We start from the raw sequence: 23,699 nt of genomic DNA, 5'->3' as shown, positions 1-23,699 counted from the left end.
AATGCCTTTGCAAGTATTTTTGTGGTTTTGTTTGGTCCTACCTGGCCTTGCGCCACCAACTGTGGCTCACAGCTTCAGTTTTCTTTGCTGTGATAACCGTCTGGAAACTTGGCTGGTATTAGCGTTTGCACCGCCACTGTGAAGGGCGGACCAATCAGCGACCAGCGTTGGTGGTTGACCGCGTATGTCCCGCCCTTCCTCCACTGTGATTGGACGGCTGGTGACAGTGACGAGAGCAGCGCTAACATTTTATAACTCTCGCCGACCAGACCAAAAAATCACAGAATGTTCAACGTTTAGCGCAGAATAAATGCTCAGCAACTCGTCAAGCTGCTGACGTTCATTAAAACAATTTTTAAAAAAATATGCTGAACAGAAAAAAACACTGGTGGACGCGGGCTGTAGGTAGTTACAGCGGTGGCAGAGACTCGGACGGTTTTGGCGAAACGCACCTGCAACTGTTTGGATTTCTGCCGTGTCTGTCCATCTCACCTGTCAGGTAACAAACTGACAAACAAACTGCAAAACATCTGCAAAAGCTATTTGACCATGCTTGACTCTTAATCTCGAAAAGTGTGATACAAATACTTGCAGGATCATGTGTTATCTTACTTACACTTTTATGCAATCTACTCTGTCTTGATCCACCGTTTTCTAAAAGATGATGAAGACAGACATGCAAGATCGCATGTTCCCACCTCCCCATGAGCCCGTGATGCTCATACAAGCATGAATTCTGTATTTCCAGCATGTGGAGGAAGAGAAAAGGAGGACGAGCAGTTAAGAGTGTGACAGGTTGCACTTCGCAGCCCGGCGACAGGACGGCAGTTTATAACATGGCTTTGGTTGGCTTTAAACTTGCGTCATCATAGCATGCTACTTTACCATTAAAGCTTTCAAAGAGTTCCACTTTGTGTGTGTGAATGATGCTGCAAATAATGTCCATCCTAACAAGTCCTATTTAGTCTTAATATTTCAGAAATGTTACATAAATAAGTGGAATTAAATCGAGACAAAGCCAAAAGGTGGAAATTATTCCACTTCTGACGCGAGAATATTTGTCAAAGAAGTTCTTATACTTTAAAAAAAAAAAACTAGATTTATTGACTTATTAAGATGGATATTATTGTCGAGGACATATATCTTTGAGCTCGTACTAATTCCTCTTGTTTTGGCGGCGCAGGTATGATCCTCTACAACGGCCAGAAGAGGACCACAGGAGCTGACTTCATCTCTCTGGGGCTTGTTGGCGGCCGCTTGGAGTTCAGGTCAGTCTCAACTGAACCTTCTCCCGCTTAAAGTGACTTAAAATAAATACAATATCAGGAGGCTTGTTGTTGATTTTTTTTTTTTTTTTTTTTTTTTTTAATCGGTGTTGTGTCAGGTTTGACGTTGGCTCCGGCATGGCCACCATCCGTGACCCTAACCCCATTAAACTGGGAGAGTTTCACACAGTGGAGCTGTATCGCAACCACACACTGGGATACATCATCGTGGATGGAGGGGAGCCCATCAACGGCAGCTCACAGGTACCGTACTGTCAATGAGGAAGCAGCTCCAACTCAACTTGGCTTTATTTGTATAGCACCGTTCATACAAGTGCTTCACATCAGAGCAACGTACGCACATAAAAAAAAACATCGTCAATGTTCTTTTTTTTTTTTTTTTTTTTTTAATTTCTTTGTATATATATTATTTACACAGTGTGTACCTTGAAGTTATTTTACTTTATTCTTTTACCTTTTCACCCTTGTTGAAGTGGGAACATCATGTAATCATGTTTTTCAAGATAATGTTTCAGTTTTGTTTCAAATAAAAATTTGAATAATAAAAAACAACAACAACAACAAAGAACCAAACAAATTAACAAGCATGCAAACAGAACAATAAGTTTCAAAATGTAGTTGAAAAAAATGAGGTACTTAAAATTGCAGCAATAAAACAACATTTTAAGAATCAATGAATCAAATTCAGAAAAGTAAAATCAACACTAGGTATAAAAACAATATTTAAAATTTAAAATCAGGATGATAGACAATATTAGAAAGCCTGATTAAAAAGACCATGTGCTTTCTATTTATTTGCATCAGCTAACATGATCTATTTTTTAATGCCGACCAGGGTAAGTTCCAGGGTCTGGATCTGAACGAAGAGCTGCATGTGGGCGGTTACCCCAACTACACGGTCCTCGCCAAAACTGCCGGCATTAAGACCGGATTCGTGGGTAAGACGTCGCTCTGTTCACACCACGACTGAAGTACATCGAACGGGAAGAATGTTTTCTGCGTGTGATGAGTTGCGCTCACTGAATATTGCTGCCGTGCAGGCTGTATCCGTCAGCTGGTTATCCAGGGAGAGGAAGTCATCTTCAAAGACCTCGACCGCAGCTCCACCGGTGTCACAAACTGTCCCACCTGCACGGATCACCCATGCCAGGTCAGTTAAATCTATAAAAAATTTAAAAATAAAAATTTAAAAAATTTAAAAAAAAATCATGGTTTTGGAGTATTTTATTCCATTATATCCTGTAAATTTGATTTCATGTCCTGACTCAGAATGGAGGAAGATGTGAGGATTCAGAGGCCAGCTTGTACAAGTGCAGCTGTCCCAGAGGATTCACAGGCAGCAACTGCCAGCACCACTCGTCTCTTCACTGCCACTCAGGTACATGTGAATAACCAGTTGAACCCAAAAATAGGGAAGTATTGTACCAGTAAATAAAAAGAAATGATATTATTTTGTAATCTTTTGCGCCCTGGACTCCTTCAGAGGCCTGTGGACCAGACGCCACCTGCATCAACCGACCGAACGGCCTGGGCTACGACTGCCGCTGCCATCTTGGCAAGTTTGGAAATAAATGCATGGATGGTAAGACAGGAAGTCGTCCTTAACTTGCATAAACAAAATAGGAATATTATGTTGGTATTTCAATTTTTGAGCTGTTAATAAAATATTGTTCATGTTCACTAGGGGAGTTGGTGACCACGCCGCTGTTTGACGGTGAGGAGTCGTATATCGCCTACCCTCCCCTGACCAACATCCACGACGACCTGCGCATCGAGCTGGAGTTCAAGCCGCTGGACAGAGACGGCGTGATGTTCTTCTGCGGCGGGAAAAAGATGAAGGTGGAGGACTTCGTGGCCGTTTCTATGGTGGAGGGACACGTGGAGTTCAGATACGAGCTGGGCACAGGTAACGTAGACCGTAGCTGAGAAGGAATGACATTGTTTGTTGTTGAAAAAGGCTTTTCTGTACATGCAGTGTGAGCAGTGAAAAGAAAATATAAATGCCCGTCTATCACCGTTTCAAAAAGGCGTTGGTCTGTTGTATTTAAACCAGTGACACTCTTTTGATTTACTGTTTGCATTTTTTTTTACATAATCTTTAATATTTTGGGGACTTTTGTGGATGAAAGATGTGTAAAATTCAGGTAAACAAGGCGTTTTATTTATCAGAGGCATCTTTGTTACTATTTATCACTTATTGTAAGATGTTTATGTCAGGAGGGATAAAACCTGCGTGTCTGTGTCTTCTTTTCCAGGCCAGGCGATCCTCCGCAGCCCTGAGCCGGTCTCTCTGGGCCAGTGGCACCGAGTCGTGGCCGAGCGGAACAAGAAGGCCGGCCACCTGAAGGTCGACCAAGGCCCGGTGGAGAGGAAGACGTCTCCAGGCAAAGCCCAGGGCCTTAACATCCACACCCCCATGTACCTGGGAGGAGTCCCCAACAAGGACATCCTGCCGAAGCCTGCCAACGTCAGCGAAATGTTCGATGGCTGTGTAGGAGAGGTGAGATCTCTCTCTGCCAACAGCAACAAAAAAGGCTATTAATATTATTTACTTTGTTGGAACTTAAACCTGTCTTCACCGCCCGCGTAGGTTTCCATCAACAACAAGAAGGTGGATCTGTCCTACAGCTTCACGGAAAGCAGGTCCATCAGCAAATGTGTGGACAACAGCCCCTGTGACCGCCGGCCATGCCTGAATGGAGGTCACTGCATGTCCAGTGTTGAATACGAGTACCAGTGCCTGTGTAAGGACGGATTTGAAGGTCAGTACTTGAAGGGAAAGAGAGGAAATGCGACCTGTAGGTGCATAAGAAATATGGACTGTATATAAAAGTGGGCGTGGTTTCTCGGTCAGAAAAATTAGGCCCATGCGGAATCTGCAATACCACCGAGTGCCACTAGAGGTCGGCTCCAAAAAGCCTCTGGCTCCACAGACTCCCATTCAACTTCTCTCATGAAAATCAAAGTCAAAACATTTTTTTCCACAAGGTTTTTTGGTTTTGCGAGCTAAAGTCGCCCCTTCTGATTCGTTTTCTGGCGGTCCATCTGAAAATAAACTCGTCGTTAATTACAAAATAAGCCTCGAAAAGCCATGTTTCTGGGAACGTGTCTGTTTGATTGACAGGCCTGTCATGCAGTCAGGTAAAATATTGATATATTTCAGTTAAAATCAGTAAAGAGCAGAAGAGTGAACTCCAATGATCTTGACCTTTGACCCCTGACTGGTATACGACCCCCGCAGGTGAGCGCTGCGAGGTGGTGAAAGACGTGTGCCAGAGCGACCTCCAGTGCCAGAACGGCGGCAGCTGCGTCGACGGCCAGTGTGCGTGTACACCCGGACACGTGGGCCTCAACTGCGAAGACAGTAAGTGATACCTGGTAGAATAACCGTGTTTTCTACTACCGAAACAAAACCGGAGTCAGAAGCAGCAGGATGTGCAGGGGAAATGTTTTTTTTTTTAATTTTTTTATTGTCATTTCAGTACACACTTGTTACTTAGTGCATACATCTGTATCCTAAAGACACTCATCATCAAAGCAAACAACCCACATGACTCATTCTCCACAAAATGAAGCCCCCTCTGACATCAGACTAGTTCACTCCCAGCGTTGCACTGCATGCTCGGTGGGGTGACCCCTAAATGCTTACATGTGTCTCCTGCCCTCTCATGGCTATATCCTGCGCACACAGGCCAGGTCTCCAGCTTCCCCGAGGCCCCGTGGAATTTGGAAGCTGGCGAGGCGAATGGTACAGTATCTCAATATTCAGTCTGCCTGACACGACCGTGACTAACAGGGTTCCCGTCTGAGTTTTGAGGGGCCCCCCCGTGTCCTTTCCGAGCTCAACCTGAACTGTCTATTGCCTAACACGTATATATGCGCGCACAAACTCCAACCGTGTACTCAACCGGGAACTGAGGCTCATACTTTTTCCCATTGGAAAGTTGGGAGAGGGGAATTCTGCATCTAAACTAAAAGATAAGATGTTGGTGCTGCAGCTGGGAGGGAGATAAACGGAGATATGCTGCCTGTTTTTGGACTGGAAATGGTCGAAATGTGGAATTCCCCTTGTTTATCTTTTCTTCCTGTCGTCATGTCAATGCCTGTAAGATGGTTACTCACAACGTACAATCTTGTTTCTGTAAACTTCAAAACTGCCTGTCTGTTCAACCTAAAAAAGAAAAAAAAAAAAAGACAAAACCACCTGTTTTTTCTCTCTGAAACTGTCCTCGTCCACATCCACACATCTGTGCTGTTACTAACAACTTAAAGTGGCTGCTGAAAGTACAGTGTCATGGTTGTTGTTGGGCTGAGTTCGGATGTATTTCAAGCATATACCCTGCGCTTCATGTGATGGATGTGTCGCTGTGTTGGTGAGGGCTGTGAAGTGAGTCTGCATCATGGACTTTTGTTCTACTGAGGATTTTTGTTGGTTCTTGTTTTTGAAATGGCAGCATTTGTGTATCGATTGATTCTGGTCAGATTTTGAGGTCTAGCACCATATTTTATTCCATCTGTGTGTTAAAAGTGAGACTGTGTAACTTTTGAGCGAATACAAGAAATAAAGAATTCTTCAGCAGTAAAACACATATTTCAGTACACTAAGGTTTTGCTGCTACATTAGATCCGGTCTGACCTCATTTATGTTGGTATATTGTTTAGACCTTCACATGCTAAAGGACTAACCAGTAACCTGCACTTTATATTATATATTCTTGTGTTATAAGTTGGATAGACGTATGAAAATCAGGTCAGCGAACAGAAGAAGCTACTGTTTATACAAAACTAATTAGACAGTAGCCAGGTGAGAATTTTTATTTGAACACATGGCCTTATGTATTTATGTTATTTAGTTACACAGTCTCACTTTAAGTGTCATTAACAAATGAAATACTCTGCAAGGTACCTCTCTTTGTCTGTAAATGTTGTCTCTAACCGGGCCTGTCTCACCAGGGTTTCTTCCCTACTTTCACCACTGGAGGGCGTCATAACAGTGAGGAATGAAACAACCTAACTACTACTTGACTCCATATACATTTTACTGTTTTTTTTATTTGTTTTATTTTTTATAGATTCACCCTATCAGTATGCAGCTCATTTCCACAACGGGGGATACATCGCCCTCCCTAAATCCATTTTCCCAAGAAGGTAACTGACATTTTGGTACTTTTATACACAGTTTCACTCTCACAGTTTGCGTAATATGAGAATGATTGTGATGTTATTTTATCCGTTTTAGTGCCCATGACTCACCAGAGACAATTGAAATGGAGATCAACACCGGCTCCTCTGAGGGTTTGATCCTGTGGCAGGGAGTGGTGAGTCCTGGTCCTGGTCCCGGTCCTGTGAACTGGACCGAGCCATGCCTGATACTCACACACTTCACCTTCACCCCTCATCATCCTCACACTAACTGAACTACCCAGCTACTCTTAATCATCAACATGACCTCATCTGTAATCAAGTGACACTTACTTATATTTGCATAACATTCGCTGTCAGTTACGGACTCGCGTGTCCACAATAATACATCACTGACGCAATACTTCTCTCACGTCAGTTCTTGTTGTTGAGCAGCACTCATCATCACACTGTAACATCCATACCTGTGCCGCTGACGCTGTGACACTGTCGGGCATGCTGGCTGCGAGCCTGCCTCTATCTGACACCACTAAATAAATGCATGTTGCTTCTCTAACTCACCCTCAATTTTCCTCAGGAGACCAATGGCGCACGCAATTTGCGAAGGGTGCATGCTGGTAAAAAGGTATCCACTCCAACACAAGACCCTCCTCGTTTGTTTGTTTTTTGCCAAATGTTTTCAAAAAAAAAAAAGATACTTCTGGACAACCGTGAGGTTTGAAAAGAATCTGTGTTTGTATTGTAAAATGTGCATGAATTTCGTGATATTTTTTCGGTCATCGTTACCTTGCATGGAAGGTTATATGTCACACTTAGAGCTGGGAATGATCTCACTGAACTGCTTCATGTTTGCTATTATAGTACATGTTGTGGAACGTGAATAGTCAGTAGTTCATCGTGCTGAGATCTCGCGACATCCTCTCCCTCTTTTGACGACTTAACGCGCTTATTTCCAGGACCTGGGAGAACATGGAAAAGGAAAGGACTTCATCAGCCTCGGCCTGCAGAACGGACACCTTGTTTTCAGGTGACTCGGCGGAGTAATTCTGTAGTTCTGTAGTTCACATCGAGATGAGCTTTTTTTTTTTTTTTTTTTTTTTTTTTTTTAAAGATGAGGATTTGTACTTTCATATCTAGGTACCAGCTGGGCAGCGGAGAGGCAGAGATCTTATCCCGAAGGTCCATCAATGATGGCAAATGGCACAAGATCACAGCTGTCAGGTATGATTATATAATATATCATGCGGTGCTTTGGTTTCACACTTTATATGCATGTATAAGCAACACATTGGAAGTTATAGTTAAGCTATACAACCTTCACACACAAGACATTTTGACTTGTCGTTAAAGCAGTTAAAGCACAGAAGGATTTATTTATTAGAAACATGTGAAAAAGGTCTGTTGTCAACACGTTGAGTCAAATATTTCCTGACTCCTCATGTCTGTCCGGGCAGTGTTCAGACCCGGAGTTGATTATTTTCTGTTTTCTTGCAGAACTGGAAAAGACGGATACATCCAGATCGACGGAGGAGCGACGTTACACGGACAGTCCAGAGGCAAAAGCCTGATGGTGAACACCAAAGGCAGTATATACCTCGGTGAGTGGGCTGGAAGTACGGAGCCTAGAAAGAACAACACGTCTTAAAAGCTTCAATAAGAAAGAAATGCGATCGAATACACCGATAAAAAGGATCTCAATTACATAATGAAAAGTTGAATTAACAAAATACAAATTTGGCGACCACGCTATCAGGTGTGGAAAAAAAGTAAACAGCGTGACTACTTGGGTTTAACTTTTTTCAACCGTTGCACATGATGTCTTATACAATGTATTGTACTGTTTGTTGGTTTGTTTCTCGTTGGTTGTATTGTGCTGTCGCTACATTACCGTACAAAACTCAGTAACAGTAGCTTAAGAATTTTAGTTTGCAACCAGTTTAGCAAGCTAACGCTGCTTAGTCTCCAAAACATTATCTTCACCTTTAAGTCCTCACAAGATGTCAGTAGAAACAGCAGCTTTGTGTGTTTAGCTGCCATGTTTTCAATTTTTTTTAATTTATATTTTTTCCATATAAATATATTTTACATATATTGCTTTTCACACTCATTTGTATCATAATTTATTTAACTAATAATGTTATTCCCTCATATATTTAGTTAACTTTTTGACTTTTCTAACCTTTACTCCATTTTGTCAGTTTCAGGTGACTGTATAAAATTTTAATTTGAATCCTAGATACATGATTTTTTTTGGGGGGGGGATTTTTTTTTTTTTTCCAAATCAGAGAAGTTACCTCCAGTCCATCCTGTCGGTCCAAATGTCCAGAGAGAGCAATTTTATCCGCGCTTGTTATTTTGTGTGTGTCCTCTCACTTGACAGGGGGCGCCCCGAACATGTCTGCCATGACGGGAGGGAAGTTTTCTTCGGGATTGACAGGCTGCGTGAGGAACCTGACGCTGATGAACGCTCGCCCGGGACAGCAGCCGGCTCAGGCCATCGACCTGCAAGCCCACGCGGCCCACGGCATCAACGTGCAGCCGTGCTCTTCATAGACCACACACACATACACAAGCGCACGCATAACACGCACGCACACGCACACACACATACACACACACACACACACACACACACACACACACACACACACACACACACACACACACACACAGAGACTATGGAGTGATGTCAGACACACACACACACACACACACACAGCAGACTCACACAGAGAGACTTACACACATAGAGCCTGACACAAACTTGGTGCTTTGCTGCTACCAAAAAAAAAAAACAAGAAAAAAACAAGATGACACGAAAGGATACGTTTCTCTGTGTGCAGTTAAACCAAAAATAGACAGAAAAATTCAAACGATATTAACAAGTCTTCTCTTCTTCAGTGTTGTATTCTCAATGAAGGACTATTAACACAGGACAACCAGTACAGTTTACATACTTCCAGCAGTAGTTTTAGCCATGAGAAGAGTAAGAGTAAAACATATTAGGCCTTCTACGATGGGTCAGATCCTATGGAGTTGGAGATGTTTTTACAGCACTGAATTTTTATTTATATACATATGAATATATATATATATTATATTTGTGGGGGAGAACATGCAAACTAACCATAACTGCTCTTCAACTTTCCTAGAGTTTATTCTGGGTTCTAATACTGTGTGTCCGGGGCTTTTTACAGGCCTAACTGTATTAATACTTGAAGACGTTTAGGCCTTTTCTTTCTTCACTTCTGCAGAGGAACTTTTTTTTTTTTTTTTTTTTTTTTCGCGAGCATGCTTACAGTCTGTTGGGAGACGAGTGCACACGGTCACAGTCACATGCAGCTTCAGTACACAACTCAGGACGCCGAATACAAACAAATAACCGCAAATGTTACAAAGTACTGCTTTAACTCGGGTTTTTTTTTTTTGTTTTTTTGTTTTTTTGCTTTGCTTTGCTGTTGTGTCATCTGTCTGTATTTGTTCGTTCTTCTTTTTGTTTTTACAGAAAAAAAAGAAAACCTTGGTGCTAATGTCAGACACGACGATACATGCCTGTCTGTCATATGTAGAGGTGTTGTTCTTTTTTAGTGATTTGGTTACATAGATGAAGATCTAAAACAGTCTACAGTACTGTCATTTGTCGATATGCATGGTATTTGAGGTTGATTTAATGACGATATGGCACGTTTTGTTGCCTCCGCAGCCTTATTTGATTGAGTAGATCTCAAAAAAAAAATAAATAGGTAGGTTGAAATCAGTCTTTTTTTTTTTTATGTGTGGATGTTGTTTTATGTGTGAAACTATCTGCCAGCCAGGTAGATATCAATTGAGAATGTGACAGCGTGTTCGCCAAGTAAAATTAGTTGGTTATGTATGTTTCAGTCCTTTCCTGCAGGAGAGTCAAAAATGTGTGTGTGTGTGTGTGTGTGTGTGTGTGTGTGCGTGTGCGTGTGCGTGTGTCATCATCCATATCCTCAGGAGGGTCGACCCAGAACTGCCTCAAGGTTGTACTTTACATTTCAGGCTTGGTAGCTTTAGAGACACCTCGGTAAGCTATAAAGTTCTGAAGGCTCCGTGGTTCTGTTGGTTGTTTGCTCTGCAGAGGGATTAGTGTCTGGTCATGTGTCATGGGGGAATGCAGTGGGAGCCTCCTGCAGGTGCTGTGATCTGTAAGTGCAACTCTAACAAAGCATGCTCGCTCGTTTTTAGTCGACCACACCGCAGAAACCACAACGGCATGATCACTTTGGGGTTCGCCAACCTGACTTTATTTCATTTCATTTTTTTGTAAGCTTAAAATATTTGTATTAATATCCTAAAATGAGCACTATCATTTCACTTAGAGTTGCTTCATTTTTATTTATTTTATGTTTTGTTTTAAAAAAAAAAAAAAAAACATTTCAGTGCTTTTGTTTCAAAACTCGATTCTGCTGTTTAGAGCACTCACAGAAGCTTGCTATTTTCTTTTTCTCTCCGGTTATGGAGTATTGCCTCCCACACCCCGATGTTTTTTCCCCCTCATGTTTGAGTTTGAAGAGGGCCCGCCCGGTAAGTTCATCAGAAATCACACCATTAAAGGTTTGACCGGAGCTGCCCGGGCAAAAAGAATGAAAACTGGTCTTATTACTCACTCGATGAAAATAAAGTCTTAGGCTTCAAATGCATGAATGCACAGAATGATGTCATCTTGAACATGCAGGCTGAGAAGAGTTAATGTTGTGGTCCCAGTTTAGGACATGGAAGCAGAGAGACAGTGTGTGTGTGTGTGCCCCTTGTTGGGTGCCTTTTGTGTATCTGCTCTTAAACTGGATTTTCATCTATACACTGTACACTGTCACCAAATGCAAAGTTGACGAGAAAGCGACGCTGCTTTTTTTTTTTTTTTTTTTTTACACCATTACAAATTATATAAGGTGCACTTTTAGTGTTGATTGAAAATTCTTTTTTTTTTTTCTTTTTTTTTTTTTTTACATTTTACTGTTTCACTTCCGAATTGCAGACAAAAGCAAACACAGTAACTCGATTAAATGAATGAAAGTGTACCGGATGATAATTGTTTATGTCAGAACGACCTGACTGTTCCATTTCCATTGTTGAAAACATGGTCCCCTTGCCCTTGGTGTTTCTTAATTAAAAACAAAATTCATGTGCTATTTGTAATCTCATGAGTTTCCTTTTTTCTACACTGTATTTCTCCGCTCTGTTTCATTCAGATTATTCCTATATTTATACCAATGCACATCTATTTTCATTAAAAAAAAAAAAAAAAATCCATTGTGTAGTAAAAGTGAGCCTTTAGCTGGTCCCTGAAGACAGCCTGATTACACCAGCTATTTACTAGGTCAATATCCAATGTTCCCTAAAAGAGGTTACACCCAAATTAGGTTTCTAAAATAAATCTGTCCTATGGGTTCGGTCTTCTCATCTTACAGACTCTTACTTTTATTTGTTAGTTACCTTGGAAACAGTGAAATAACAGTGGTGCATATTAATAACTCCATAAATATTGTGTACAATCAATAGACATTACTCTTCTCTTTTGGATTTCAATCATGTCAGAATTTAGGATGTAACTAACAGGCATTGGCTTTCTTCTCACTATAGCGTTTAAAGTTACTATTCTTTCCATATTGTCCCATCTAGAAATAAATGAACCTATTTTGCACGATCATTATATAGAAAATGTGTATGACTTATTTGACACATTTTCTGATAGCTTGAAAGCTTCCTTTTTCTTTTATCAGAACAAATACGAAATTGTTTAACAATAGAGTTACAATATTTTGACTATTCCTTTTAAAATCGGTCTTGCAAACAGACAAACTTTATAGAAGTGCTTTACTAAATCACTGCAGTACCTTTTTTTTTTTTTACTTTTTTTGGGGGTTTTTTTGGGGTTGTTTTTTTTTTTTTAATCTAAAACTGCTTCATACCTCACAGTGCTAGTACCCCCTTCCAAAAGAAATTTGTGTATAATGTGTGTCTTTGTTTCATCTAAAAAATACTGAAAACAATTCACAATATGAATACGATACCATCAGAAATGCAGCTGACATTTAGCACATAATTCAAAATAAAGAACAGTTTGAACATAATACTGCTGCACCACTTGGGAAATTCACAAAACTAATATCATATCTCTTTTGTCACAGTGAAGCCCCGTGGTCATATCTTGTCAAAAATGCATCACTGTGTTGGCTGTGGGTGTGCTGTGTCACCGTGTCATGCAGACAGCAGTTATACTACACTGATCCTGGTTACTTTATACTTTTCTTTCAGGGAGATTTAACAGCATTTGGCCAACAACTCAATTGTTATCTACAGAAACTCAATCGGTCAAAGCTCAGTGTGCGGATACAGTTTAACAGCCCAAAGCACAACAGGGACAGTTTGGGTGAAGACACTGATCTTTACAAATGAATGACAGTGAGACTTTGAGTTTAGTCACAGAAAACAGTGACGTGTTTAAATCCTTTTTTTAGTTGATTTATTGTCTGAGCTTCATTGTAGATTATAGGTTATAAATTAATTCTTATTCCACATTCGGGGCTGAATCTATTTGGTGGCCCCTTTAAGCAAATTTGTAACAAAGGCTATCAAGTCAATATAGGAAATTTGTGTTCACATTGTTCTTTCTTTCTTGGTTAACCTCAGGGATAATAATTAACTGCACCTGCCTTCAAACCGTGAAGGGTTGAGGTCTTAACTTTCACCAGGGAGTATCACATGTTCTCTTCACGCCACAGACTGCTGCATTGGAGGGTTGAATATGTTGGTCAATGGCTCAGTAACACATTATATAGCTTCATGACAAGTAGGACAACCTATTTTTAATAGACTGTAATGTTGATAGACATTTTTGGAAAAAGTTAAGATTTGATCACTGTGTTTATCTGTTTTTCCAAATCGAAATCACAACTAGATTTTTTTTTTTTTTTTACACTGGGTTATATCAGTACATTTGGAGGCATCACAGGGAGCTCCAGGTCCAAATATCAAGTCTTCAGTTTTATTTTCATTAAAGTTTAAAAAAAATGTAAGGCCATCCGAGTGTCAATGTCCTTCCAACATTGGTTTACAGTTTGAATCTTTCCAAATCAATGTAAATTTGAGTAACATCTGCATAACAGTGGAACAAGATGCCATATTTTCTAAGGATGGACACAAAGGGGAGCCTCTGAAGGGAGAACGGGATTGGTCCCAGAATAGAACCTTGAGGAACGCCACAATGATGAAGCGCCGAAGACCACACGGTCACCAAGGCTGAAAGATAAATCTGTCAGACAAGTAAGACCTGAAGAAGTGCTTTAACACCACGATGCTCAAGGTGAGAGATGAGTCGAGAAGCATGACAATGGTTGACTTTTTTTGAGTCAGTAGCTAATGAAAGATAGTTGAAACCTTTTAAATCTGCAGATTCGGTGTGCACGTGACGTTTAGAAGAAGAAGAGGAAGAAGAGGGACTTCCGGTGGAGAGTGGCGTGGGGGGAGGGAGTAGACGCACGCGTCGCACTCTCCCGTAACTTTTTCAATGATAACTCTTCTTCGACCCAAAAGGTACATTAACAGCTTGCGTAAAGGCAGGTAGTGTCCTTCAAATGCACCGACGCCAACTCGACTCGCTCGAGCAGCTCGTTACCCGGTTAAAGTTAAGCGTTTGTTACACTCAATCAGGTCCGGCTACGTCGGTAAGAGTTCTGTTATTTATCATCGTGTTCGTAACTCAAGACAATGTCTTCATGCTATCAAGGTTTTACTACCAGTGACTCGCTTGGTTCCACATAGTTGTTTTGGACCGGACATGGCGTTGTTTATCTCGGCTAGACGCACTGGCGTGGGCCTGCCCGACCAGATAGGACGATGTCCGGTTGACTCCCTGGTCCACTTTACTTATCTTACGGTTTGCACTATTAGAGGCAAGTTGCCCTCCAAACTTTAGCTCTGATTTAAGCAGGGTTTTTTTTTGTTCTTTCTACACTGTTATTACTTTACATAGTTGTTATTAAACCGTTAATCACTGTAGCATCTTATGATACTTTGATTCTTTTTATATATATATATATATATATATATATATATATATATATATATATATATATATATACTAATATTTTGTTTATAATCTATGCCTGCACCTGCTAAGGGGTAACACTGTGAACTAAGGTAATTGTGACCAAAGACACAGGTAGTATTATTAAAAACAGGAAGCCTTAGAGGATTTGGGAATTGTTACTGTTTCCTTATTTTTATTTTATGGGGATTGTTTTTTGTTTGTTTGTTTGTTTGTTTGTTGTTGCCACCATTTGAATCTCGCTGAAAAAGGACAAAGACCCTCTTATTATGCAACAAGTACAGGCCCATATCCCTTCTGAACGTAGACCAGAAGATCTTCGCTGAGGTTATAGCTACACGTCTGCAGAAATCTCTACCATCTCTTATCTCTGCAGACCAAACGGGCTTCATGGCAGGACGGAGTTCCTCATTTAACACTAGGCGGCTGCTTAACATCATCAGCTCCCCAAACTATGACACCACTGAGGCAATATCATCTTTAGATGCCGGGAAGGCTTTCGACAGGGTCGAATGGAAGTATCTATACTACGTTTTGGGAAGATTTGGCTTTAGCTCAGACTTTATAGCCCTGGATCGAGTTGCTCTGTAACTCTCAGACTGCTTCCATCCTCACTAACGGTGTAAAATCCCGCCCTTTCGCTTCATGCCGTGGCACCAGACAAGGTGTCCCCTCTCGCCCCTTCTGTTCGAGGGCATTTCCAGGGTGGGAATCACACGCAAACTGCTACTATATGCAGATGACCTCTTGTTACATGTCTCCAATCCTGCCTCATCCCTTTCAGTTGTCAAAGATATTCTACTCAAATTCGGAAAATACTCTGGTTATAAATTAAACTTTCATAAAAGTGAACTTCTCCCCAAAAGTGCATGAGCCAAGGAACTACCACAATCTCTCTTTCCATTCAAGGATGACCTTGGAAGGATTCAGATACCTACGGGTGGTCATTACAACCATCATTTAAAGAGCTCTTCGCCAAGAACCTTCGTCCTCTTGTTGACAACTAAATCCGATATAACCCGCTGGTCCGCTCTCCCCCTGTCCCTCATTGGCTGCGTCAACCTCATAAAAATGGTCATTCTTCCCAAATTCCTATATTTGTTTCAACATATTCCAATCTTTATGAATTTTTTTTTTTTTTCGCCAACTAGATCAGACTAGCTCCTCATTTCTGTGGGTTAATAAACCCCCTCACATTAAGGAAGCAATCTTACAACTTCCTAAAAAGTCGGGTGGATGCATTTGCCCTATCCCCACCTCCCTTTTTCTTTTTTCTTTTATTTATTTCTGTATATAATTTTTTTTTTTTTTTTTGTCTTCATTTCTATTATTAGTTTTTTAGTTTTTAGTTTCGTTTCGTTTTTTAGTTTAGTTAGTTTTTAGTTGTCGTTATTGTGGTTGTTGTTTTGGGGATCTTTTGTCTCTGTTTGAATCTATCTTTATACCATACCTCCTCAGAGTGACGTGTGTGTGTGTGTGTTCGATGTATTTGTAATTTCTGTATTCAGTGGCAGTTTGTCATTTACACTACCTTCAAGCGACACACAACTGAATGTAATATCCTGTATATCCCAACTTCTGGGGTGTAGTCCTGTTCTCCTTTTCTGTCTAAAGTATTTGCAAAATTAATAAAGATTTAAAAGAAGAAAAAAAAAACGATTCAGCACTGTGAAGGGCTTTCTTTCTTTGTACAACTTATGAGGTGCCAGAAGTTTGAGTTAGTTGAAGTCTCTTTTTTTTTTTTATTCTGCTATTTGTTTTTATGGCCTGTATGAGCAGAAGGAATGAGTCTGTCATACATACTTTTACTATACATGTATGTTTATGGATACACTATACGTCTTTTACAGAACAATGACACTGGCAAAATTAGTCCTGTTGTTTAAAACTGGTTTTGATGTGAAATAAATAATAAATTAGGACACCATGGTGACACAGGTGATTAGTATCCTGTTGATAGTAATGCTTAAAAGCTTTTTAATAGTATTTTGATATGATATCAAGTGTAGAACATTAACAAAGAAAAGTAGTTTTTTTGTCACTAAGAAACGAAACTTAATTTTTTTTTTATACATTAATGCAAGAGCTTCTTTAAAATTAAGCAGACACATCTCAGACCAGTGCCGTTTTATATAAATATAGACCATAATTCACTGATCAATATTAGAATGACATGTTGTCAGTCTTAAAGAACTGATGCCGTTTTTGTTATAGCAAATCCCATTAACATTAAATCAAACTTCATCGAGACTCGGGTAGAAATACGAGTTTATGTGGCGAGATGATGTTGCTGCTTCATGACGTGACGGATTACTGAGGAACAATAATGTGCTCAACCTCAGTGGGAGGAGGAGAAATACAAACACCACGAGACCTCAGGGCACCAAACCTATTGTCAAATCAAAAGCTGATGATGAGGTGGAACAGGACATGCCTCTGCTTTCTCTTTAACCATGCTATACCCATGTTACACTTCCCCCATGCATTCATTCGACCAGACGCTTCTTCACATGAAATACAACTTTGTGAGTAAAAGAACTTTTACTTTGAATGAATTGAAGAATTTAAGTACATGTAGTTTAATCGATTTATTTTTTTTTGTTTGTTTTGTTTTTTTCTCCTTCAGATTGTTGGATAGAAAATCATGTTGGCCATTAAGGTAACTTAGATTTTTTTTTTTTTTTTTTTTTTTTTTTTTTTATATATTTTGTGGGTTCATTTAATTTTGGTGGGTCCTAGTTAATTTTCAAATGTTTTTCTTTAAATTTGTCGTTTTAGAGTTTGGCAGTTTGGTGTCTTTTCGTGTCAGGTAATAAAATTAATGCTCTCTTCATTTTTTTCATTATTTTCATACACACAATCATTTATCAGAAACATATTTAATTTATCATTGACTTTTTCTTCCTGCAGACTTGCACTTATTTGCTACTACATTAGAAAGTAAGTCCCGCACTATTTTCCTGAATCTACTGAACGAATGAAGCAACAATTCGCAGCAAATAGCCTCGATACAATTTTCTCTTTCTGCAGCCTGTCAGACAACCTGGTTTGATGAAGGAGATGTTTCCTCTGAGGGGGACTCGGAGCTCTTGACCGACCTGCGAAGGAAACACTCGACGAGGATCTGCTCCAACCCAGTGGACATGGAGGCTCGGACTGTTTCTGGCATCAAGTCGCAGCACAGCAGGAACTCCTTCCACACGTAAAGACATAAGATTTACAACTCTGATTAGAAAGCTACTATAGTGCATGATAACACGACCATCTGGTGTTGAAATGTAGATGTTTAGTGGACTTATCCAGGACAACTGTCTCATTTCGTTCTTCAGGGACCACATATGTTTCACTTGTGCAGAGCCCAAACAATTTTTGGGAGATATGCAAAATGCTCACAGGACTCTGTATACATAACTATAAATTCAATAATACCAAAATATTTGTCCAATATACAGTTTAAGTTGTCATGATGAGAGCATATTGACCAAATACATGCTATTTATTTACTCCTCTGAAAAGAGAAAATTGTTTAAACCTTTGGGATTATCAACAACCGGTATGTCCACAACTATAAATTTAATAAATAATAACTGAAAAGGTTGTATTCAACTTATCTTAGCCTGGCAAACATATTTTCATACAAAAAGGGTTGATAGTGGATGTTCGTTTCCAGGCTTTCAGTCCAGTTGGAAATCATAGTCAAGGTCAGAAACAGGTCAAAGGTCTCACGAAGACAAAACAAGCACAACAGCAGAGCACAGTAGGACTCAAAAGCAAATTTTGGATATCTGTACAAATCCATTAAAAACAGCTTAACCTAGATCAAAATCAATTGAAGGCAGGACCTGCAACAGACACGAGTAAGTAAGTGAACAACTGTCTGCCAGTAAAAGAGCAGGAAGAAGAGGACGGAAATCCTACCAGTACAAAGGTGCAATGAGGAGATGAAGATACAACAAGGGACGTTTATTTGATATGTTCCAGGAATAACCCAAATATAGCTGTTATTCACTGTGTGTCCTCTGGGTGTCGCTGTAGAGCTCAGGTATACAGGTAAGAAGGTCTCGTTAGTGGTCAGGTGTTTGACGCAGGAAGGGCAGAGAAAGTTTAGACTGCTGTGGCGCTAAAGTTTGTATGTCGTGACATAAATCGTCTCTGGATTTATTTTTTTTCATAATGGACTGTTAGTCTGCAACTGCAGCTGATAACGTATTGAAACATTAAACTGAAGCTCCTGCGGCGAATTTCATACACAACTGAATTTCAAAGGTACTTTACCTAAATCATATGAGGCCTGCAGGCCGGGGCGTTCTCGACCGCCTTTGAGAGGCTCAGTTTTACAGCCAGATTGAAGATACTGCTGTCTTATAAAACTACAGGAAAAGTGTTACATACCACTTCTGTTTGGCAGATGCTGTTGGCCAGCTTCCATTAACAAACATTTCTCTATGATGGGTGGAAATATTTTTGGTTTAAAGGCATTAAATACAATAAATAACATGATTAGAAAGTAAAATGACACTCTACACTATGCACATTAGCCTATTAACTGTTTGCGTGGTGCTCTTGCTTTGCCTGTGAATACTAACTGGGTCAATGGTTGTGGTCTTATCATTTAGATATTGTGTAAATCTGGCTTTTCCAACAGCCAGTGCTTCGCTGTTGTTTTATGTTTGTGCGTACATAGTGTTTTCTTGCTGTCAAGACTTTGGACTGCTTGATGACAAAATAATAGTGTTGTTGGTGTCTGTTTTGAAATCAACGTTCATTGTCTCCCATCTGGCTTTCAGTAGCGGCTACGCTGTAGCCTACATGTGTATGTTTTCTGACATGACTATTGTCTCTTTCATAGACAAATATTGTACGTTCATCAAAGTATGGCCTACAATTCGAACTTGTTAACGTAATGACATCGTACCATTACACAGTGTATGACATATGTTGCGCGCTACCAAGCATGGCTGTTGTTGTTCACGAAACTATAGAACCGAAAGATCATTTTTATTTAGTTTTACTAAAAATGTCAAGGTTATATGTCAACATTTATGCTGACATATAAAACTACAACACTTCTTTGTTGCAATTGTATCTTCTTGATATGAATAATTAAATACTATTAAGTGTTTTGTCATGTCAACAAAAAAACATTCGTTATTGCAGAAATACCCCCAAAATACTGTGGTACTATTTTAGGGCCATATTGCCCACCCTTAATTTATACAGCTCTTCTTCATGGTTGATGGTGGTACCTTCCCCCCTTTTACTCGCATATACTGTGACGACCCCACAGCAACCCCACACATATATCGTGTTCCCAAAGATACGGCGCTGAACTGAAGCCGAGTGTAACATACAGATGGGACGGTTGTGCTTTGCAGATTCAGTGCGTCAGAAGGCCTTTTATGCCTCAACTCGGAGCAGAAATTGAGTCACTGTGAGGATTACAAGGTCAAGTTCACCTGCACTGGAAACTTCTGCTCAGGTTTGTGTTGCAAAACACTGAACGTCGATCTAACTTTAATTTAAGGGTTGCTTCTCTTTCATTTCAACTGTACATGCGTTTGTTTGAGTCACAGAGTGCAGGACGGGCTGGTTCGATCACGATGACCCAACAGGGAACGGAGACTATGAGGTCCTCGGTGACCTCCTGAGCATTTATCCGAGAGATATCTGCCCTCAGCCGATAGCCATCGAGGTCCAGACCGTCTCCGGGGAACCTGCGTCCAACGCGTCTGATAATGTTTTAATGTGAGATTAAAAACACCAGCTAAAATGGAAAACGATTAAACTACCTGAAGAGGTTGGGCGTACAGGCCTCGCTTTTGACCTCACCTTCTTAATGTCTTGCAGTTATGATGCCACCTATGGGTTTGCCTGTGTAAATGCGGACCAGGGAAGGAGGACCTGTGAGGATTACAAAGTGAGGTTTACGTGTCCAAAAGAGTTCTGTCAAGGTATATTTATTTATTTATTTATTTTTATTTCCTCCTCAAATATTCAAACACATACAAGTTAGATCAGGTGGAAACGGTGAAGTGTCCACACACGTATGCGAGTGACCTGTCACAGAGGGGCAAACTGTCCAGGGTGCATCTAGTGCATGCTGGCATTAAATCTTTTATTGTTATGCCATTTTTGTCGATGATCAATTGTCATACAAATTATTTTGATTTACAATTCAATGATCTGTTTCTGTTGATTTCATGCCTCTATTATAGTAAAGACCTTATCAATACTACAACAATAATACGCATACACCTCATGAAGCACATGAGCCATTTTTTGGCATTGAACAATGGAACATATAAATAATAAATACATTTCTCTCTGCCTTTCAGGTTTTGTAAACAAACAATGACAGGTACCAGTAAGAAGAACAATGCACTATGGTGGCGCTAATTCTTCACTAATTAAATCATAGCAGAAGAATGAGACGATGTCGTTGAAAGAGCACCAGTTAAACCTCAAAGGGTGGAAAACTAGTGATGGAAACATGACATTTCTGTTGGTTTCTAGCTATTTTTATAGAGATGAACGGAAACGATTCGAGCAATTACACAAAATATTTACTCGGCTCAAATAATCTTTATATAATAATTGTGACAGGCCTAACTGGGATAGTTAGAAAAGGTGTGTTTAGGGAAAAAAAAAAAAAAGATGAATATTTAAGTGTATTGGGGAGTCTAGTTTACACTCAATGTTATATTCTACATATATCCATCCATATATAACCAGTTTTTCAAACTTGTGTCCCATTTGCATCTCAGTGTCCGAGCAGTGTCGAACGCAGTGGTTGAGCGGTGACAACGCGACAGACGAGGGTGACGTGGAGTCCATACTTCAGCTCATGAAAACCTTTCCCGGTCAAGTCTGTGGAAACCCAATCAGCATCGAGGCCAAGACGACGAGCGGAATATCAGCCCGACACACGGGGGACACCTTCCTCTCGTAAGCTTGTTTCTCTGCTATCAAACATACGGGCTTAGATTGGACTTGGTTTTCAGAAGCATTTCGTAATCAATACTATGTCCAGTTCTTTTTTTTTAATTTTTATTTTTAAATTCCAGCTATGATGTTAATTTTGGATTTGCATGCATCAATGAAAAACAGAAGAGTAAACAATGTGAGGATTACCAGGTGATACTGACCTGCCCCTCGGATTTCTGTCAGGGTAAGTTTTCGTGCAAACAGGATTCAATTTTTTTTTACAAAAATACATTTTGTCTTCAAAAATACTGATTTCTATCCTTTTGTCCTTTCTGCCCTAAAATTCAAAGTCTCGGGAACTATAAAATACAAGATAAATCTGAGCCTTGGGCATGTATTAACTTGTAAAAAAAACCTAAAACTAAAATATAATTTGGGAATAACAAGCTATACCTGGAACTGTTTAATGTTTCTCACTATTTGGCAGGCTGCAGAACCCGCTGGTTTGACATGGACAACCCCACCGGGCGGGGGGACTACGAGACCCTCCTCCAGCTGCAGATGCTGTATCCCAGTCAGGTCTGCTCCCAGCCTGTGGCCATCGAGGCCATGACTGTGTCTGGTGTCCCTGCACACAAGACTGGCGACTTCTTTCAGATGTGAGTTGTGGCAGAGACGACGGCGCTACCGAATCCTTGATAAGACAAACAAAAGGCATAGTGTGTCTGCAGCGACAAGAAAAAAATGTGACCGATCGGGCTGTGAAGAGGAAATAAAATGTACCGAAAGTAATGACATATAAATCCTAGCTATTCACTCAACTCAACTGAATCAACACCAGCTGGAAGAAGCATTGATTTACATTTTTATTTACTCCAGTGTAAAATAAATTGTTTTGGGAAAAGCACTTCCTCACTTCGTTGACAACAGATGGGTCTTTATGCCCAGCTAATTTTACCATCTGCTGTCTGTAGCTTGATATTCAACAGACAGATATGAAAGTGAAACAAATCTGCCTGTCTGTTGTTCAGGAAGTGAATCATTTTTCTTCCTTAAAATGAGTTCTCCAGAATTTGAATATTACACCTCCTTAAACTTGGGGGATTGTAGCCTCCAAACCTAAGCTGAGATCATATTTAAAAATGTACCACGACATCAGGGTTATGTTTTCCCAGGCTTTAGAAAGCTCCCTGTGTCGTATTTCTCCTTGTTATGAGTAAACTTCCATGTCTAAACCTGGTGGCATGCCCCCTTTAACAGTTTGCTTGTTCTGTGTTTTGCAGATACGACGCCACTCACGGCTTCGCTTGCATCACTGCTGAGCAGCCTGCTGGAACACGTTGTCAGGACTACAAAGTTCGCTTTACCTGCCCACTGACTTTCTGCTCCGCGTGAAAATCAATGATTATTTTTTTTTTTTTTTTTACTGTCAGTGGAGGATGTGTAGTAACTCTTACGTCATATTAAATATTTGTTGCCGTGCATCGCATCGTGTCTTTTAGGATTCAAATTTAGACCAATTCCCAATAACTTACAGTATCTATTCGGGACAAACATCCATTTTCATGTAGTGGGGTATCTTGTAATATGTTTTAACAAGGTTAATAAAGGCATGTTGTTATAAAAATGTGTTCCCTCTACCCCTGATGTGTGGTTATTTTAATAGAAAAGCAAGGCTTTATTTGTCTCTGTTGTACTTTTCTCTTGTTCCAGGAGGTTAAAATGCCCAAACTTACTGTATATTTCTTGGCTGCACAGCTGAGGTCCATTTTGTTTTATTTTTCAACAAATAATACTTTTTTTTTTTTTTTTTTTTTTTTTTTATAAATAAGAATCTCATGGTCTAAATCTCTTCCCATCTGTATATACTCTGACAATGTAAACTAAAACCTACAGGCAGCCTGGTGTTCGAATTGTAATGGATCAAAGTTTGGTGCGATGTGAGAAACATTTAAAAGAACCAAATTCTTTCTTACAGTTTTTTTTTTTTTTACCCCAATTTCTTTGTACGGTAATAAATGGGTTTTTTTTTGCCCGAGGAGCAGAAGCTACATTTAAACTTTTGCAGTGTAATGGGACTGGAATAAATTCAAAGATCTGTATCTACCAAACAATATAATGACGCTTTTGAAGTACCGAGTTTATACCGAGTACAATTTTCTTTGAATTTCTAACGCTTAAAAGATTCGTAGAGCAAATCAGATAAAGTTACTGGACCCCCACAAACACTTGTTTAGATAATGATGACAAGGAAGAATTTAGGAAAGGGCATCTCA

The 23,699-nt window shown here is 40.0% G+C and overlaps 2 protein-coding genes across 5 annotated transcripts in view; both read left to right on the top strand.

The window, feature by feature from the left end:
- The window catches only part of hspg2 (heparan sulfate proteoglycan 2), a 95,180-nt gene extending 83,599 nt beyond the window's left edge, over nt 1-11,581 (top strand). For 3 of the 4 annotated variants that reach the window (XM_069141451.1, XM_069141450.1, XM_069141449.1), the window contains 17 exons: nt 1,184-1,268; nt 1,385-1,529; nt 2,122-2,224; nt 2,327-2,436; nt 2,556-2,664; nt 2,770-2,868; nt 2,971-3,192; nt 3,542-3,786; nt 3,877-4,048; nt 4,528-4,650; nt 4,978-5,034; nt 6,359-6,434; nt 6,526-6,604; nt 7,385-7,455; nt 7,566-7,649; nt 7,923-8,026; nt 8,809-11,581. In XM_069141451.1, the coding sequence (XP_068997552.1) occupies nt 1,184-1,268; nt 1,385-1,529; nt 2,122-2,224; nt 2,327-2,436; nt 2,556-2,664; nt 2,770-2,868; nt 2,971-3,192; nt 3,542-3,786; nt 3,877-4,048; nt 4,528-4,650; nt 4,978-5,034; nt 6,359-6,434; nt 6,526-6,604; nt 7,385-7,455; nt 7,566-7,649; nt 7,923-8,026; nt 8,809-8,981 (2,057 nt within the window). In that variant the 3' untranslated portion in view covers nt 8,982-11,581. Of the gene's footprint in view, nt 1-1,183; nt 1,269-1,384; nt 1,530-2,121; nt 2,225-2,326; nt 2,437-2,555; nt 2,665-2,769; nt 2,869-2,970; nt 3,193-3,541; nt 3,787-3,876; nt 4,049-4,527; nt 4,651-4,977; nt 5,035-6,358; nt 6,435-6,525; nt 6,605-7,005; nt 7,054-7,384; nt 7,456-7,565; nt 7,650-7,922; nt 8,027-8,808 lie in introns of all 4 variants that reach the window. The other variant, XM_069141448.1, reaches the window with a different exon arrangement.
- A 6,061-nt stretch (nt 11,582-17,642) lies between these two features.
- LOC138192921 (uncharacterized) lies at nt 17,643-23,054 on the top strand. The gene is made up of 8 exons (XM_069140610.1): nt 17,643-17,701; nt 19,875-19,978; nt 20,073-20,244; nt 20,347-20,450; nt 21,264-21,444; nt 21,564-21,667; nt 21,911-22,082; nt 22,707-23,054. Exons 1-8 carry the CDS (start codon nt 17,643-17,645, stop codon nt 22,816-22,818), a joined length of 1,008 nt encoding a protein of 335 aa, XP_068996711.1. The 3' UTR covers nt 22,819-23,054.
- The last annotated feature ends 645 nt before the right edge of the window (nt 23,055-23,699 follow it).

Source organism: Embiotoca jacksoni, unplaced genomic scaffold (assembly GCF_022577435.1).
Source record: "Embiotoca jacksoni isolate LCO1_2020_lvr unplaced genomic scaffold, fEmbJac1.0.p SCAF_9, whole genome shotgun sequence".
Taxonomy (NCBI): domain Eukaryota; kingdom Metazoa; phylum Chordata; class Actinopteri; family Embiotocidae; genus Embiotoca; species Embiotoca jacksoni.
Note: the sequence above shows the minus strand (reverse complement) of the source record. Positions and strands in the feature narration are given on the sequence as shown.

Bases quoted from the DNA above. Each gene is read 5' to 3' on its own strand.
- LOC138192921 (XM_069140610.1), top strand. From the start codon at position 17,643: ATGGAGGCTCGGACTGTTTCTGGCATCAAGTCGCAGCACAGCAGGAAC. The intron at 19,979-20,072 runs GTTTGTGTTGCA...TTTGAGTCACAG, and splicing joins CACTGGAAACTTCTGCTCAG to AGTGCAGGACGGGCTGGTTC. The intron at 21,668-21,910 runs GTAAGTTTTCGT...ACTATTTGGCAG, and splicing joins CCCCTCGGATTTCTGTCAGG to GCTGCAGAACCCGCTGGTTT.